The sequence below is a fragment of the Cydia fagiglandana genome, chromosome 20, assembly GCF_963556715.1.
Source record: "Cydia fagiglandana chromosome 20, ilCydFagi1.1, whole genome shotgun sequence".
NCBI lineage: Eukaryota > Metazoa > Arthropoda > Insecta > Lepidoptera > Tortricidae > Cydia > Cydia fagiglandana.
The window spans coordinates 11,955,785-11,974,233 of NC_085951.1; the positions used below are offsets into that span (position 1 = coordinate 11,955,785).

At 39.0% G+C, this 18,449-nt stretch overlaps 2 protein-coding genes across 2 annotated transcripts in view; one reads left to right on the top strand and one right to left on the bottom strand.

Annotated features, from left to right (window-relative positions):
* Nucleotides 1–12,578: 12,578 nt before the first annotated feature.
* On the bottom strand, nt 12,579–15,849 carry LOC134674784 (uncharacterized protein F58A4.6). The gene is made up of 3 exons (XM_063532915.1): nt 15,425–15,849; nt 13,881–13,995; nt 12,579–13,015 (listed from the first exon to the last, which is right to left on the bottom strand). Exons 1-3 carry the CDS (start codon nt 15,778–15,780, stop codon nt 12,731–12,733), a joined length of 756 nt encoding a protein of 251 aa, XP_063388985.1. The 5' UTR covers nt 15,781–15,849; the 3' UTR covers nt 12,579–12,730.
* A 653-nt stretch (nt 15,850–16,502) lies between these two features.
* Nucleotides 16,503–18,449, top strand: part of LOC134674891 (eukaryotic translation initiation factor 3 subunit A-like) — a 30,361-nt gene continuing 28,414 nt past the window's right edge. Inside the window, exons 1-3 of the mRNA XM_063533046.1 lie at nt 16,503–16,690; nt 16,911–17,139; nt 17,997–18,171. Of these exons, the coding sequence (XP_063389116.1) occupies nt 16,642–16,690; nt 16,911–17,139; nt 17,997–18,171 (453 nt within the window). The 5' untranslated portion in view covers nt 16,503–16,641. The remainder of the gene's footprint in view (nt 16,691–16,910; nt 17,140–17,996; nt 18,172–18,449) is intronic.

Below are 18,449 nucleotides of genomic sequence, written 5' to 3' on the forward strand. Positions count from 1 at the left end.
ATATGTAATATATTTAATTAACGAGATATACAAGGAGAATGTAATTTTAACGTGACATCGTGTCGTGTGTGCGTTCATATACACTCCATAGTCGCTAACCGTTCCGACACGTCGAAAAAAAAAAAAAAAAAAGAGAACTTGATTTGACTTGACAGTCAACCACCCTATATAAAGGCAATAAGCATTAATTACAGCACAAAGCAGAATAGCGATAAGTATACATACATCTTTTAATAACTATTTATATAATAGGTATAACATTTAGAACTATTTGTTAATGTTTAATTCCTAAGTGCGACAATAGGCTCGGGACTCAGCTTATGCCACGAGTCTGGCGACTGCGCAGCGCTGTTTTTCAGCCCGTACCTGTCTCTAAGCGTATAAAAAAAATTGCTAGCTATAGGGGAATACATGCCTTCGTAGCCTGTATTAACATTTACTTAGGTGCTCATTTAAATCTAAATTACAATTTTATATAGAAATACTTGTTCACGTATCCCTGTCCAGCAATTGGGCCCCAAACGGTTAAAATTTACTTTAAGTTTAAATTTAATTTAAATCATCGTTCACATTATTGTTCTCTTAAAAGAATTCTTTTAAAATTAGCTTTGAAAGTCGGTAATGACATATTCGTACGGAGAGGGGGTGGTAAATCATTCCATATTTTCGAGGCACGATAGGTAAAACTACCTTGGAACCCTATAAATTTATGCTTCGGTACAATTAACTTATTAACATGCATACTGCGAACTCCACGGTCTTTATTTTTCGGCCATCTAAGCTTTTTAAACAAGTACTCAGGCCTGCGAGTTTGAACAATTTTATATACCTGTGTTGCTAGATGTAGTTGCCTCCGCGCCGCCATTTTTAGGGACTTTTTTTCATTAAAGAAAGGCGTGACATGCGCGCGCTTTGGCACGTTGTAACAGAATCTAGCACACGCGTTCTGTACCCGTTGAATAGTTCGCGCGGTCTTAGCGTATAGCCGAGGCCCATAGACTGTATCGCAGTAGTTAAAGTGTGACAAAACTAAGGCTTCAACGAGGGTTTCCCGTACCTTTTCTGACAAGTGCTCCCTTAAGGTATAAAGGGCCTTTAAACGGTAATATGCGTTTCCAACCTTACTATTAACATGTTCACAAAAGCGTAGTTCGCTATCCATTAAAATGCCTAGGTTTTTTGTAACATTAACTTGTTCAATTAATTGATCATCAACTTTAATACGTGGATTATTTTCTTTAATTTTCATACATTGTCCGGTAGTTCCGAGGATCATGAATTTGGTTTTTAATGGATTTAAAACGAGCGTATTTTTAGCCGACCATCGCGATATTGCGCTTAGATCCAAATTTATTAAACTTTCAGCTATTTTCGTGTCACAGCTTTTGAAAGAGTAATAGATCTGGGTGTCATCTGCATACAGGTGTATCCTACAATTTTTAACACACTTCAGAAGATCCGCCGTATACAGGATGAAAAGAATCGGACTCAAAATTGACCCCTGGGGTGTGCCTCTTTCTATTGCTTTAACCTGTGATTTTTGCAACTCCCCGTCACTGTTTTCAGTTTCTACATACTGGGTCCTAGTGGTTAGAAACGACTTAAACCATTCACATGCTGTGTTTGATATACCATAATAACGCATTTTAGCAAGTAGCAACTCAGAGCTCAAGCAATCGAAAGCGCGGGAAAAGTCCAATAAAACCAAAACGGTACCGCAGCCCTCGTCGGAGGCCGCTAGCACGTCGTCAACCACATGCGCAAGCGCCGTGGCCGTGCCGTGTCCGCTACGGAAGCCTGATTGCGTTAAGGGCAAAATTCGATTGTTTTCTAAATATTTCGTGAGCTGTCTACATATCACCCTTTCAATTATTTTAGATAACACAGGTAAGATGCTAATTGGCCGCAGATCTTTAAAGTCTTCCACTGAGGAGCCTTTAGGAATGGGTTTCACACGAGCGCACTTCCAGTCGTCCGGGCACACACCAACAGCTATAGATTTATTTACTATGTACGTAATAACGGGTAGAGTAGTCGGCAAGGTCATCTGTATCATATGGATCGTTATACCATCAAAACCCGCTGCCCCCGTATCAATGCCATTTATAATTTTCAGAATTTCCGACTCGGTAGTTGATTCTATGTGAAACTGATTTTCAGTGTAATTACTCGTCCTAAAAAAAATTATTGTATCAGGGTCAAGGGTTGAAGCCCCTGGCAGATTGAGGAAAAAGTTATTTATGTCATCTGGGCTATTAAGATGTTGAGGTATGCCGGGCGGGGCCGCATTAGCAACCGCTGTGTGTCTTTTAAGATGCTGCCACATAGTATAAGGTTTATTTCTATTTTTATTAATATAGCATTCAAAGTAGGCATGCTTTTCTTTTTTGATTGCCGTGTTAACATAGTTGCGCAAACTTTTATAATATTCAATTTGAGGTTCCGCCTTAGTACGACGGGCATTTAAAAATGCGGTATTTTTAAGTGCCACCATTTCTTTTATTGTATCTGTAATCCAAGGACTAATATTATCTGGAATACGTTTTTTTCTATATGGAGCATGTCTATCAAATAGTTCAATTATTAATCGATTAAAAAGGTTTACCATACCATTGACGTTACCCATATGAATAACTTCTGACCAAGGTATACTCTCTAAATCTTTTGTAAAGGCAGCATCATTTATATTATTAAGCACGCGTTTATAGCAGAACCGAGGTAGCTGCTGAGGACTTGCGATATTAAAATCCGTAACAATAAGAGCGTGGTCACTAATTGATGGGTTATGATGCACCTCCACTCGAGTACATAGCTGAGGTGAATCGGTTATTACTAGGTCTAGAAGTGTGCTAGAAGTGTCGCCCATTCGTGTCGGTTCTTTCACTAACTGTTCTAGATTGTTTTCGCTAAAAAAAGCACTTAGATCCTGAGCGACGTTGCTACTCGGTCGCATAAGGTCAACATTAAAATCAGTCAACAGAAAAATAAAATTACAATAGGCAAAGGCATTAATAGACTCACTCAGGGCGTCTAGGGCTTGCGGTACCGGTACGGCGTCAGGACGATATGCTGTGCCGACGGCGGCGCGGCGGGCGCCGGGCAGGCTCACCTCTAGCCACATTTGCTCGAGCGGGGCCCGTGGATGTGCACGTACGCGCGCGCGCATCTCGCGCCGCACGTACAAGCCGACACCACCCCCGCGCCCGCCACCCGCCCTAGGCTTATGCTTAAATACGTACCCAGGAATTTGCGGTGCACCCGAGTTATCACCTGATTTCAACCAAGTTTCATTTAGAGCGAGAATATGTGGAGAGTTTTTTTTCACTGTTATTATTAATTCATCACGCCCTGTGTTTAGCGACCGTACGTTCAGTAATCCCAACCTTAAACAAACTTTTTTTTTATGTTTTCTGTTCACTTTATGTAATATATAAGTATAATAGTACACTGCGCGCGATGATAGAATATAGATAAGATAGATAAGTAATATGCATGCAGCATAATATAATATTTAAACGTTTTCAGGAGCCCCCCAATTGCTAGACAAGATAAAATGTACACATATATTCTACATACACCAACCCTACCACATGCATGTTCTATAGTAAAACACACAATACGGAACAAAATTAAATTCCTTAAGAAGACAAACTGATTGACAAGTTCATTTATTTTTGTCAGCTGAGGCGTTAGAAAAAACACTGTTTAGATCAGCGTCACAGCTGATACGATGTGCAACAAGTCCGACCGCTTTCCGTACAAGGATTCGACCATTGTAGGACCATACATATTTCCACTGAAGATTTTTCGCCATTTCTTTTGCTTTTCCAAACAGACGCCTGTTCGTACGAGTGAGCCTTTCATTTATATAAATAGATATGTCACCTGGCAGCCCCAAATCACGTGTTTTGAGGAACCGACGCACCCGTGCAGCATGAAGAAGAGCGTCACGGACGCTGCGGCGCGCGAAGCGCACCACCAGCGGTCGCGCACGCGGCGCGCGCGCCACCGTCGCCGGCTCCGCGGGCTTAAATAAAAATGCTTAATAACATTAGGATAAGCAATCAATAATATGGAAACCAAAATTAAGGTATGCGAGTATTAGGACAACTGATCATTATGTATGACAAACAATATTAGGGAATGCAAAGATAGGAGAAAAGACTTTAGGGATTCAGATATAGATCCGAGGTCACCATGGTGTACCTTGCGGATGGTTTTTAGTTTAACCCTTTACCAGGCTGACATTTCAAAAATGACAATCGAATGACAGTCTTACTCATCGTAAATAGAACACATGTTTGAAGTGCCGTATGTGGGAAATATATATCCCTTAGCCTGGTAAATGGTTACATGATAGTACGGTATCGTCTTAGGTCGTCCCATTCGATTTTCGTCAAGTTCTTAAATTAGTCCTATTCTGCTTTCGTCACTCATTCTACATTGAGAGCCACCGACGATTGTGACGAATGTAGAATGAGTGACGAAAGCAGAATAGGACTAATTTAAGAACTTGACGAAAAACGAATGGGACGACCCAAGGCGATACCGATAGTACAACTCAATCCTGTCAGTCAATAGTGTGGTGGTACAGTGTGGAATTAATAAATAAAACCATTATTTGAAGATATTGAAGCTTATAGAAATGCGCAGTTTGGTTAATTCTATCTTGTCCTTTGACTTTCATTATAATTAAAGCAGCGTTTTCATTTAGTTAACAGTTCTGGGGCCCGATTTATGAATTACGGGCGCTCGATTTCGTCACTCGAAAATCTGTGTAAAACACCGAAATGCTATTTTTGAAATACGAGCGATTGAAATTGGGAATCTAGTGGTATTGACGACTCGTTTTCAAATTTAAATGCCTAGTATTGAACGAAATACACGAAATCGAGCGGTCGAAATTCATAAATCGGCCCCTGAGCGAGCAATTGTTCGTTCGTTCAGCTAATGGAAACACTTGCTCTAATAGTAAATGGGAAGAGCAAACATTTGCTCAGAATACTAAGTGGCCGTATTAGCAGCTAAAAACCCCATGAACAGCCGTATTTGAACTCTACATTAAGTAATGATAGGGTATAAAATCGAATGAAACTTTTGGACCACGAAGTATACGTATGTAATCCGTGCAATAGCTTAAGGGACTTGTCCCACCAGCGAGCGAGTAAGCGATTACCTGTCGGCGATTTTCTCGCTCAAGAAACGAACAAAAGATTAGGGTCCTGTGTTAGTAAAAGAAACACATATATATTAATAGTCCTTCGCTGGCTGTTCACACTGTCGGCGAAAACACTCGCTCTACTAAGTTTGTCGCCGCGATAAGATAAAACTAGCTCAGCGGTACTCGCTCGGCGATGCTCGCTTAGTAGTTTGAACAAGTCTGCGACGTCTGCGTGTTCGGCTACGCTGCACCGCCCGAGCGAGTGACGCGAGTAATAGCCCGTCGCACTCGAACACTCGCCTATAGCCGAGCGACAAAACTATTGGAGCTAACACTCGCTTCTCGCCGCTCGCCCACTCGTTTCTAGTTTATCGTTCTACTCGCTTATCGCTCATCGTCGGCGGTGGGACAAGTGCCTTAAATAATCTTATGTTGTGTTCATTATAAATAAGTCTGAATGATGGAACAGACCGTATTGCCCATAATAGTTAAATATTTTCGTTACACCAGGATAATGTGTTCATATCATGTTTTCACGAATCATGATAGTATAGTATTATGATCCTACAGCAATAGTTAAGTATAGTCTGACGATCTATAAACGGCCCCGAGATCCTTTGTCTATTGTTAAGTAAAACCGCACGTGCCTCTCTCTACCTGTAAAAAAACCGTACGTACCATAAGGTGCAAAAAAACGGTCACCCATCCAAGTACTGACCCCGCCCCACGTTGCTTAACTTTGGTCAAAAATCACGTTTGTTGTATGGGAGCCCCACTTAAATCTTTATTTTATTCTGTTTTTTGTAATTGTTATTATAGCGGCTACAGAAATACACCATCTGTGAAAATTTCAACTGTCTAGCAATCACGGTTCGTGAGATTCAGCCTGGTGACAGACGGACGGACGGACGGACAGCAGTCTTAGTAATCTCTACAGTTACTGAGTGCTGGCGAGTCAAACCAGTCTAAAATGTGTCATCGAGATGCGTAACAAAGGCGCGTTATAAGAGAGCGCACCTACACTGGTATTTTGAGCGTTGGACTAGCCCACGCTAGGTGCCAATTAGAATAATTAAGACCCTTTTTTGCAGGTAAGTAGCAAGTGTGGTTTTACTTAACAATAGACAAAGGATTAGCAGTTCGGGGCCAACTACAAATCGACAGACTATAGTATTCTATTTCCTTGTTTTACAGACCGGATCTTGTATAATGAATGTGAGACCCACAGATGATCAATTTTTGGATGATACCACTTAATTCAGATAATTTAGGTGGCTCAAGTTAAAACTGCTTGCTACTGATTTTCTATTACTTAATCTACTTAAGTAAGAATTCATTATACTTATAAACTAGATTTAGTACCAAACTAAGCTACTACTAGAAAACTTACCAAATGTCTGAGTTATGTGGTAGGCATTATTTTGTTCAAGTTGATGGTCTAAATGGTCCTTGCGGTGCCGTGAATTTTTACTTTTATACAACAGTGTTTGTAACGACGAGTTGTTACCATAATAAAGATCTTAGTATAATTCTTTTTCTTATTTATTATCAACCCTTTGAGTGCTAATAAGAACCTAAATACCACACCACCTCGTAAGGCCCAAGGTCTTACCTATAGTATTTATTCAGAGTGATGAAATTTAAATCATATTCAATTGGAATAGAGTCGCATTTGTTTTGTTTCGTTAAATTTTCAAACAAAACCAAAATCATCTCTATTCCCTGCACTATAGGTTTAAATTTCAGTGACAAATTATGGATTTTCCATTTGTATGGCTGGGCCTTAGGAGGATATGTACAGTCGCCATCAGATATATCGGAGCGGCCAAGGTGCTCACAATCATCTGAACACGCCTCTATTGTCAGGGCGTTAGAGTGCGTGTTCAGATATTGTGAACACCTTGGCCGCTCCGATATATCTGATGGCCACTATACATTGTTATTAGAAACACCTATTCACGAGATTTAAATGATTCGATTGATAAACTAATCCGATTACGGTTTATCGGTTATCGGCTACGCCCGTAGCAGTGGTAAATGTGTTAAAAATGAAATGAACGCTTTTTTATAATTATGAATCACTTTTATTTACAGCACCAATATAAATAACAGGGGACGTAGGTACAAAAGTTTATTTCGAATATCACTATTGAACTGGTTATCAGTATTATCTTCGCCAAAGAGAATGTAGAATATAGTCAAAGTAAATAATGTAGTCAGTATGTGCGGTCGCGCCGTACCTTTGGCCTACGCTCGAGTAGATGGCGATACTTTTTGACATTTAACCTTTTCGACGCCGTGTCAAACACAAAAGCTGTCAGGCGGACGCCACGTCACGGAAGTGTCAAAACTGGAATTGAACTTTATGCATATGCACGTAGGTCTATGTTGCTCTGTGGTCTGTGACCGATTAATCGGTCTTTGACGTTGAACCTGCGGTGCGGATATATCGGTCATTGGCGTCCAAAAGGTTAACAAATTTAACACATATCTTTGTAAAAATAAGGATCAAAGTCAAATGGCGTTCTAAAAGTGTTAATCATTTGTGTCGAAAGATGGCAGTAATTGTACTGAATGGATAATTTACTTTGACAATATTCCTGTTTCAAATTCTCTTCATCTTCGACATATGACTAGATTTTCTTTTTCCTTCAATATCCGATACAATACAATACAAGTGATCATCGTTTATAGAACAAGACCCTAATCACAGAATAAATAATAGTACTAGGTACAGAAGACTCACTCTCTAACAAAACGCGTCTGTTACGATCAGCACAGATCTGGCCGCTAGGTGGCGACAGCGCCACGCGCGGCTTATGGCTTTCCCCAAAATTGGGGCGGAACGGATGTACTTTTAGCTACCTGTAGCAAAGCGACGAAATCGCGGAGTGAGCCACGCCTGCCCTAATGCCCTCACGCATGCGCTCATAAAGTTCAGAATACCATGTTTTTTAAAGATATTTCACGTAAAGGGTCCCAAAAAACCAAACCAATAAAATATATCGCCGAGTGCTTCATAAATAAGTAAACAAAAACATAATTCAATAACAAAGGTTTATTGCAACAAACAGTATATTAAATTAAGAGCCGAGTAATTATATTACAAGGGGCTACACCTTTTTGGTGCCTAAGGAAATACATTATCATTTTCCTTATAAATGTAATTAAAAATGGGGTACGAGGGTTGCACTGAAAATGTCGGGAATAGAGAAAACTGTCGCATCTAGACAGTCAATCTTTATTTTAATGCATACTTAAACTCAAACTGACCACGCATATAAATTTTCTTTTGAAAGTAATCATTCTGTAATGCACACGGCTCATAATCCCAAAGTCCTTTTTGTATGGCGATTTTGGGGCCTTAGTGGTTTTGTATGAAATTCGTGGAGTAGCCAACGGAATTGAAGTTTTTTTTACATATATATGTATATAAAAGATTTTTTTACTGTTGTCATATGAATATTTAGGAATGTCGAAATCTGCCGATATGCAACTTTTTTGGCAGTCTTTTTAATTAACAGCACAAATGCGATTTTAATTTTTGACGTCGCTTTGGAATGACATGCTTCTTTAAGATCACCCATGGGATAAAATGAAAGTGACTTTCATATTTAATTTTAACTGCAAACGAACGTACGATGAAATCTAGTTCATAAAAAAATAACAGAAGCCCTTTGTAACTTTTATTTGTTCGATGAGGGCATATTGAAAACCGTTAAAAAATATGATTCGAAAAATCACTTGGTCAAAAATTCAAATAATGTTCGACATACAATTTTCAAATTGCCAGTAATTCTTAAATACAAATGACAACCAAATGGAATATACCTTAAAAGTTTTATAAAGAGTTACATTTTTATAAATTATATGCCTCTTTCTATTATGTTATTTCTAAGTGTCCCATTCCCGAATATTTCAGTGCGACCCTCGTATTTGCCATATACATTTGTATCAGCGAGTAGCAATCTAATAAGGTATATTCAGGTTATTTTGAATAGTTCAAAATATTAGCAATAACCCATAAATCTGTATACATATTGTATAAATTGAAGTATGTAATATCCCATTTATAATACAGTTATATTTTTACACGACTGCCCAAACAAAAAGAGTGTATTGTGTTCAGCGTTCATGTTTGTATGTATATATTTATTTATGTGAGTTTCTTTATTCCACCATAACTTCTGAATGCCTTAACCGATTTAGATGTATGATATATCATTAGAATCCTTACATCATCCCGGGTGACATAGGCTATGTGACGTCATTATAAAACCAATATGGCGGACGCAATACGCAATATTGCGTGACGTTTAGAAAAAAAAATCTTGCAAACCTATCGAGTGGGGTCTCAAAATGAAGAGCTTTGAAAGGCGATTTAAAATATATATGCAAAATAGGCGCTTAAATCTTATTTTGGTTAAATAAGGATTTACAAAATGTGTTAAGAAAAATAAATCTATCTATCTTATTTAGTGAGCTATCAAATAAAAGGGTATTTACCGCTGATCATAAAAATATATACAAATCATCCATATGACTTGTATAGGTATATTTTTATAAAGTGAATTTAGGAACTAAAGCGCCCTATAGAAATCTAAACGTGTGAACTTCGATTTAAGCGATAGGGTTTGAATAATACTAAAAGAGTCGAGCATAGCACGACATACGTGGCGCGCTGCACGTGGTCTAAAACCCAGCGCCTTCGATTGTTTCATACTAAAAGAGTCGGGCGTAGCCCGACGTACGTGACACGTTGTACGCTTACCAAAGCCGGGCGCTTTCGGCGCCCTCATACTCAAAGCGGCGGGCGTAGCCCGACGTACGTGTCGCCCTGTACGCTTACCAAACTCGGGCGCCGTCGGCGTCCTCATACTCAAAGCAGCCCGACGTACGTGGTGCGCTGTATGCGTTCCAAAACCGGGCGCCTTCGGCGCCCTCATACTGAAAGAGTCGGGCGTAGCTTGATGTTATGTCACACGCTGTACGCTTACCAAAGCCGGGCGCCTTCGGCGCCCTCATACTGAGAGAGTTGGGCGTAGCCCGACGTATTTGACACGCTGTACGCTTACCATATCCGGGCGCCTTTGGCGCCCTCATACTTAAAGCGTGGGGCTTAGCCCGACGTATGTGGCGCGATGCACGCGTTCCAAAGTCGGGCGCCTTCGGAGCCCTCATACAAAAAGGATCGGGCATAGCCAGTGTCTAAATGCGAAGCCCGTAGATCGAACTCCGCGTAAAGCCGAAGACCCGGAGCGTCCGACAGGTACGCGCTTTCTACAATTTCCCCTAGTATCATAATTGTATATTTGTCAACATGTTTTTGTCATCTGTGTTTGTTTGTCATAAATAAATGTATTTCTATTCTATTTCTATTCATAATTGAGAAGTCGCAATTCCACGCAAGGCCGAAGACGGAGCTGCGGCAGGTTAGTACTCGCGGAACTCGGTCAGATATTTGTAGAAATTACAGGAATTGCTAGAATCCCTAGCCCTTCGGCCTTACGCGGAGGTCGGTCTTCAGCTTACGTATTTTAACACATGTACCTACAGTGGTTTTGTGTTTCACCGCTAACGTCCCGCAGCTTAGCCTTCAGCCTCGCGAAGAAGCTCGCTTCTCTTGGACGCTTTGGGTGTTTGGCCCTACGCAGAGCTCGGCATTCAGCCATCTAGTCTCTCAGGGCTACCTACTTTTATTTGCAAGTTCATCACTTGTATGGAGGTAGGTATACTAACACTTTTTAAAGTCATTAGCGTCGAATAGACCCTTTTACATGCAGTCTGTCGCGTATTATTGATGTTTGAATTGGTGCTATTGTGCGTCGTGCTGAAGTTGCGTTGCGACGAAGATAATGGGGACAAAATCTTTTTTAGTGACAGTTAAAATTATGAGTCTTTATTGTGGATCTGCAAACCCTCATGGCCATTATAATTCAAAATTCCACTTCTTTTTAAGAAGTTAAGAAGCTATATTTAATATCAAATGTCCCAAATTGTGAACACATTCACATATTATCCACAGAAAAGACGCCCGTATTCCGGAACGGTGAGCTTAATTATAAGGTACCCCAGTCCCGGGAGCTAATACCTCTATCCACATAAAAAGAACTTTGTGGACAAACTAAATGGCCGGGGGAAATCTTTATAAATGGTAGTTTTACTTAGTTTTTTCACTAAAATGTTTAAAATAAAATAAATTAATGAAAAAATTAAAAACACGACTGCTGCATTTTAAAGCGAACTGAAAAGCTAAAAATAATGTTAATATGTTAGTCACATAATTTTATGAATCTTAATTGGAATGTAAATGTACACTCACGGTCATTCACAGTAAATACAAAGGGCTATGTACATTAATGACCGTGACTGTAGGTACGTGTATATTTAATTTCAATTGCAGTCGGGGGACCTTTTGATTGAGATGCACTTAGGTACATCAAGGTCCCCCGACTTTAATTGAAATTAAATATACACGTACCTACAGTCACGGTCATTAATGTACATAGCCCTTTGTATTTACTGTGAATGACCGTGAGTGTACATTTACATTCCAATTAAGATTCATAAAATTATGTGACTAACATATTAACATTATTTTTAGCTTTTCAGTTCGCTTTAAAATGCAGCAGTCGTGTTTTTAATTTTTTCATTATTTCTTTTCAACACTGAGTACCACCTGTGTACTCATGACTGACATGAACTAAGACTTATTATAATAAGACTTCCAGTAACATTTTACACATAAGCATCATTTTTCGCATTTAGTGTATATGTCGGCGGCCGATCGTAAGATCAGGCATATCGTGAAATTCCTCTTTGACTCGTTCCCTGAGTCGACGGAGCCCCGCGCGGGGCTCCTATTTCTGGGCAGTTTGCCCTTCGGGCATCTGAAGCAACCTAACGAACCTGTCCGACCTATTTATTGGCTTAACGTAACTATAGTCAAAACATTACACATGAACATTACGATCTGCCTGATCTTACGATCGGCCGCCGACATATAAAAAACTAAACAATATATTCCTCCAGTTACCCTTGTTAAAATACTCTTACAGGCAGTGATAATAGTCAGTTTTCATTTATGACAATTCAAGTTAAATACGTATTTCAATCAATACACTGCTTTATAAATATCTCAATTGAGTAGCTTAACTTCAAACTCGGGTAAATCCATCTGTCAGATTATGCCGATTCTTGTATTAAATAAATAAATAAATATTATAGGGGGCTATTCATAAATTACGTCATTTCAAATTAGGGGGGGGGTCTGGATCGGATGACGGTAGCATGAAGTAGGAGGAAATGGGGTCATTTGAAGCATGATTTTTGGATGATTATAGGGCGCGGGGGGGGGGGGGGGGGGGTCGAAAATCGTCAAAAATCGATGACGTAATTTATGGACAGCCCCCAGGACAATTTTACACAGATCGACCTAGTCCCACAGTAAGCTCAATAAGGCATTAAGAAAAGATAATAGGGTAAATATGTATTAAGAAAAGATAATAGGATAGATATTTGCTGAGAGGATCAAATGGATTTACCCGAGTATGGAGTTAAGCGACACAATTACACAATTTTACCGTTACCTCCACCTTTACCAGAACTGTTTTTAATCGCCCTTAGATACTTCAGTTTCGCCCAAACGCCTTGGCACATACGCACCAACCTCTTATCATGAGTAAGTCTACCAAATGCGTGGACGTTCCTCACAATATGCCTCGACAGTTTGAGTTTGCCTTTCTGAGCGTATGAGAGTGCAGAATAGAGCTTGCTCCTGGCCGCTAAAGCGTCGTCTCCGAGCATTTGGGAGAGTTTGTATTGCCGTATTGATATCCTACCTGCTTCTTCTGCCTGTAATTAATCCAAAAATCTGATTGAAAGGAAATCCATCTTGCTTAGTTTAGCTAAGAGTAGCTGAGTGTACAGATCAGAGTACATACAAGAAAATTACAATACAATACAAATACTCTTTATTGCACACCTTAATAAAATAAAACAAAAATAGAAGCAGAGGTAAATTACTTTGATTGCCAAGGATCTACTCTCTGGAAGTGAATACTTATTAGAGATGCACCGGATATCCAGTTACTATCCGGCCGGATACCGGATAGTGACCTACTATCCGGCCGGATACCGGATAGTAACATTGCTTGATTTCGGAGTAAACAAATTGGATTTAAGAAACAGACACGGTCATAATCTCATAATCGTACTTGTTTATTATTTTAAAACAATTTAATCATTTCACTGACTTGCACGCGCACTCATTTCGAACCTAGAAATGAGTCCGCCTGAACCTTTACTAGGAAACAGGTCAAACCTGCAGAACCTGAAAAACTGTAATGTAGGTATAGTTCCGCTGGCCAAATATTCGGCGGCCGGGCCGGCCGGATACCGGATATTCGCCCGATGGTCAGGCCAAATATCCGGTATCCGGCCAAACAACTATCCCTTGCATCTCTAATACTTATGAATTTTAAAGTGAACAAATGGTCATTCTGTTTTTATAATTACTCAAATAAGTAACCCAGCATTACAATATAAATTCGCAGTCCTCTTTAGGTGCTGTTATTTTTTTTTATAATTGTAGGATGCAGCTAATTTTATTACTGTAAAATTTTCCTGAAATATCCGAGAGCTGTCTAACTAACTTTTTAATAACAGAATTTTTTTTTTTAACACAAGATGTCATAAGCATGACAGGAAAGCAACTTACACAGTCCTCAAAGTAATCTCCAAGAGCCGAGTAGGCACCTCCGAGGGTGGACAGCCAAGAAAATGCATTCTCTATTTCTACCCTGCTCCATACCAGTTTTAGTATCCTTTCATTCCTGGAATTAGTGAAAATTATAAATAATTAATAAATTGCATCAGCAAGCCTCGGCTGGGCGGAGCTGGAGGAGGCCTCGATGGACTGTCAAAAACCGGGCACGTGCGAGTCGGACTCGCGCACGAAGGGGAACGGAAAATTTTGCATAATGCTTTATTTTATTCTGTTTTTAGTATTTGTTGTTATAGCGGCAACAGAAATACATCATCTGTGAAAAATTCAACTGTCTAGCTATCACGGTTCGTAAGATACAGCCTGGTGACAGACAGACGGGCGGACGGACGGACAGCAGAGTCTTAGTACAAGCCCCGATGCATATGTTTTCGTCTACTAAGACCAGTTTTTGAGGTTCTCGCGTTTGATCAAAAATAATGCTCTAGTTTAAAAATTACTAATATTTAATGCTTATACTAATGTAGTTTAACTTTATATGGTAATATGCTACAATAACTAAATCCAAATACAAGAAATACCGTTTGTACTGAAAGAAAAAAAATAACAATTTTGTTTATTTTATTTGACGGGTGGGATTATAACAGATGCGAAAAGGGCTATTACTAGAGAAAGCAACAGGGCTCTGCCAATGTACTGACAATTTTGTTTCGAGCCCATGCATGCAGCAGTGCTGTAGGAGAGGACAATATGATTTAAACAACGTTTTTGAAAAGTACGTTTTTTCAGCAATAAAAGTCTCATGCAATTTTATTATACGATCAAAATAAACTACATTAAACATTACTACTATGGTTCCCATTACTGGGTCATTTTATGCTCATGTGTAAAATTTATTAGAATAAACAAAATTGTTGCGTGGAACTAGACGAATTAATTTGCATCGGGGCTCGTAATAGGGTCCCGTTTTACCCTTTGGGTATGGAACCCTAAAAATGGAAATCATCTGAGAGCCCTATGTCCCTGAGGAGGGATAACAGGATATCATCATCATCAATTACCACAGCGATTGTTAAAGGGTGGTATTCCACCTGTCCTTTGGGACCACCCAACCCAAGTATACAATTCCACCCGTCCAATGTGTATTGCGTCTCACATTTTACTTAAATAAGAGAGTGAGACGCACTGACATTGGACAAAGAAATTGGAAAGGTGGAATTGGGATTGGGTCGTCCCAAAGGTCATGATGTGAGATGAGAAGTCCATAGTAAATAATGTTTCTCCCTTTTTTTTTTGCTTACATTATTCAAAAGTCATAAAATACCATGTAGAGAATTTAGCCTACAATATTTGTGTTGGAAGATATTTCATGAAGATTTTACTGAAAATAGTTATTATGGAATAGAATTAGCCATTGAAAGTGAGTTTTTTTAATAGTCGAGAATCAAATATACAATAGTAACAATAAAACCAGAAAATAATGTTAAAGTTTATGCAAAATGTACCTTCAAACAATGCAAAAAAATGTTTCTTCTTACCATGCATAATCTATAACTTCTGAATCAGGGGGCTTCAGAATTAATTTTAATAAGGCCGTCCCATTCTCAGGATTCCCACAGCGTTCATTCAAATGATTCACCACATTAGTCCTATACACCGCAGAATTCAAACATTCTCTCACAAATGGCTGCAGAAATAATGCATTTGCAACCAATCTTAGTGACTTGGTTTTGCGATCTCCATCACATCGTTCTACGTCGAATTCCCACGCATCCCCAGATTCCACGCCAAGATTATCATAATACTTCTTGTCTGGGAATACGAATAATTCCTCAGATATATAACAACTTGTATAATTACTACGAAATAGGCGAATTTTAGTCACTAATGGCATCTTGACCAGGTTATAATTTTGACTGATAAGGATCTTGATATTTAAATACTGGTGAGTAGAGAGACAGCACTAAACGTTATTTTTGTTCTCAAACAATGTCTAGTGTATGTACAAATTAACGATAAGCAAAAATATTCGTCTTTATATCCAATCCATGAATGAAGTTTCGCGCGTGACTGTCAAAAACATTTGAGCATTTGACAATGACAAGTGCGATTGGATACATATGCAACAACAAATCAACGAAACAATGCAAGGTTTCGTTAATTTGAATTTCAAGCAAGTTCTTATATTTTTTCTATTGTATCAATATTATAATATTTTTATGTATTTATGAATACAAAAAAATATTACTAGTAATCTTTTTTTATATAACTACCAAATATTTTATTCTATGAAATGAAAAGAATGGTCTCTGGCCTATTTTATAAAGCTACAAGTTACAATTTACAAGCGGAAGTCTTTTTCTAACCCTATGTGTTAGAACGAGACTTCCGCTTGTAAATTGTAACTTGTAGCTTTATAAAATAGGCCACTCGTCGTGCATGGGTGCTTTAAGTAACCGGAAGTCACTCTGTTTCCCTTTACGTAAAATTAGAATGACGCGTAGCTAGTGCGCTTTTTTCCTGCGATTCTATTGGTCGATAGCAAGTGCTTTTGACGAACGATATTAGTAATTGGTTGAAATTACACACAAATCGTCTAAAGGAAAACGGAGGAACTGACATATGAAGACAGCCATTTTGTCCTGCAGCCTGTCAGGCCGGTGACTTGGAAAGGAATAATTTACGAATTATTCCCTTTCACCAAGACGAAACGTCCCAAAATTGTGTTAATGAAGTGAAAAGTGCAGTGTAAATCATGGCGCGATACGGTCAAAGACCGGAAAATGCCCTCAAACGGGCCAATGGTGAGTTAAAGTTTCATGCAATCTTACCACGTTGCACGTTATATCTCTGACCTTTATTTCGTAACAGACCCACCCTCTTAGCATTATCCACACAATTAGTTAAATATGGAAATTCTAATAGCAAATTAGATATAGTTGGTCCTTGATAACAGATTTGTTTTTAAATAGTTATTAACATAACCAAACTAAAAATGCATTTCTTCGGCGTCTCATCTCACAGAGTTTATGGACCTGAACAAGCCCGCTCGGGCGCTGGACACCTTGCAAGAGGTGTTCCGCAACAAGAAATGGGCATACAACTGGTCGGAGTCTGTGCTGGAGCCCATTATGTTCAAATATCTGGAGCTGTGCGTGGACCTCCGCAAGTCGCACATCGCGAAAGAAGGCCTGTTCCAGTACCGAAACATGTTCCAGTCGGTGAATGTTGGATCTTTGGAGCAAGTTATTAGGTAAGCTATTGGATCATAGAGGTACAATAACATAGAGATGACATGGGGGAGGGGCCAAACGACTGAACGAGATGTACTTATGGAAATTTCAGTAGGAGTAGCGTAGAAAGTGGTATTATTGCTTGTCCTTGTCACAGTCTCACTTTTTGTTTGTGCCCCACCAAAAATGTAGTATGGTTTATGGTGGGCAACAAATAACCTGACCGAATTACGTAGATTGTTTTGGTATGTTGTCAGGAATGATAAAACATGTTTTTAATATTGTCGCTTTGCATATGTTTTGTCCCTCACAGAGGCACGCGTATAGCTCATGCATTATGTCATCTAAATTGGTGTAATTTTCCTATTTGCATTAGGTCATTTTGTAAACATAGTACATTGGATTGTATTCAATGAATAATGAATGAACTGCATTAGTGTAAATTCAATGCTATCCGATTTCATGTACTACATAAATTCAGTTCACCATTAAATAAAAAGCAGTATTTGACGTGGCTAGTGGCAACCTACACTGTTTACTGTTTTTTTGTACAAAACAAAAGATTTTTCTTTTATGTTGTTTGTTGAATGTTTTTGTTGTTGTTTTTCGTGTGCTAAAATTGTTTGCTCTCTTTCCTTCTGCACATACACAATTACACATACAGAAGGGATTTAAGTTTGTTTTCAACATAGTTTTTTTCTTCAAAGGGTGGTATTCCATCTGTCCAATGTGTATTGGCATCTCAAATTTTGCATAATGAGAGAGTGAGACGCATAGTAAGCGAATACCACCCAATGCTACTGATAATTGCTAAATCTTCACAATGTGCCAAACAAATATGTACTTTAAAAGTAATACAAAAATTGTGTATCCACAGAGGCTATTTACGAATGGCTGAAGAAAGAACGGAGGCCGCCCGGGCGCAATCCACACAAGCTGTCATCGACACTGATGATCTTGACAACCTTGCTACACCTGAGAGCATCCTACTAAGTGCTGTGTCCGGGGAGGATGCACAGGACCGCTCTGACAGGACTATACTTACTCCATGGGTAGGTATTTTAATATTATAAAACCATAGACAACTTGATTTGGTTTTAATTGTATTTGGTTTTTTATAAGGAAAATCAGACATAGCAAAAAAGGATCTTTCCTCAAAAAATTGCTTAAAAATCCAAAAAATATTATAAAAATCTCTCAAATCCAGCCATAGACAATGTCAAAAACTTCTAAGTCACTGGTTTTATTTTTAATCAGTTTGTTATTACACTAGAGCCAAACACTCATTGCTTCTTTGGTGAAGCAAGTGAGAGCTCCGACTTAGTAATTT

Excerpts from the sequence above, each read along its gene's own strand:
- LOC134674784 (XM_063532915.1), bottom strand. The coding sequence starts at position 15,780 with ATGCCATTAGTGACTAAAATTCGCCTATTTCGTAGTAATTATACAAGT. Across the intron at positions 13,996-15,424 it reads GAAGTTATAGATTATGCATG|GAATGAAAGGATACTAAAAC; the intron begins GTAAGAAGAAAC and ends CACTAATTCCAG. Across the intron at positions 13,016-13,880 it reads GAGATTACTTTGAGGACTGT|GCAGAAGAAGCAGGTAGGAT; the intron begins GTAAGTTGCTTT and ends GATTAATTACAG.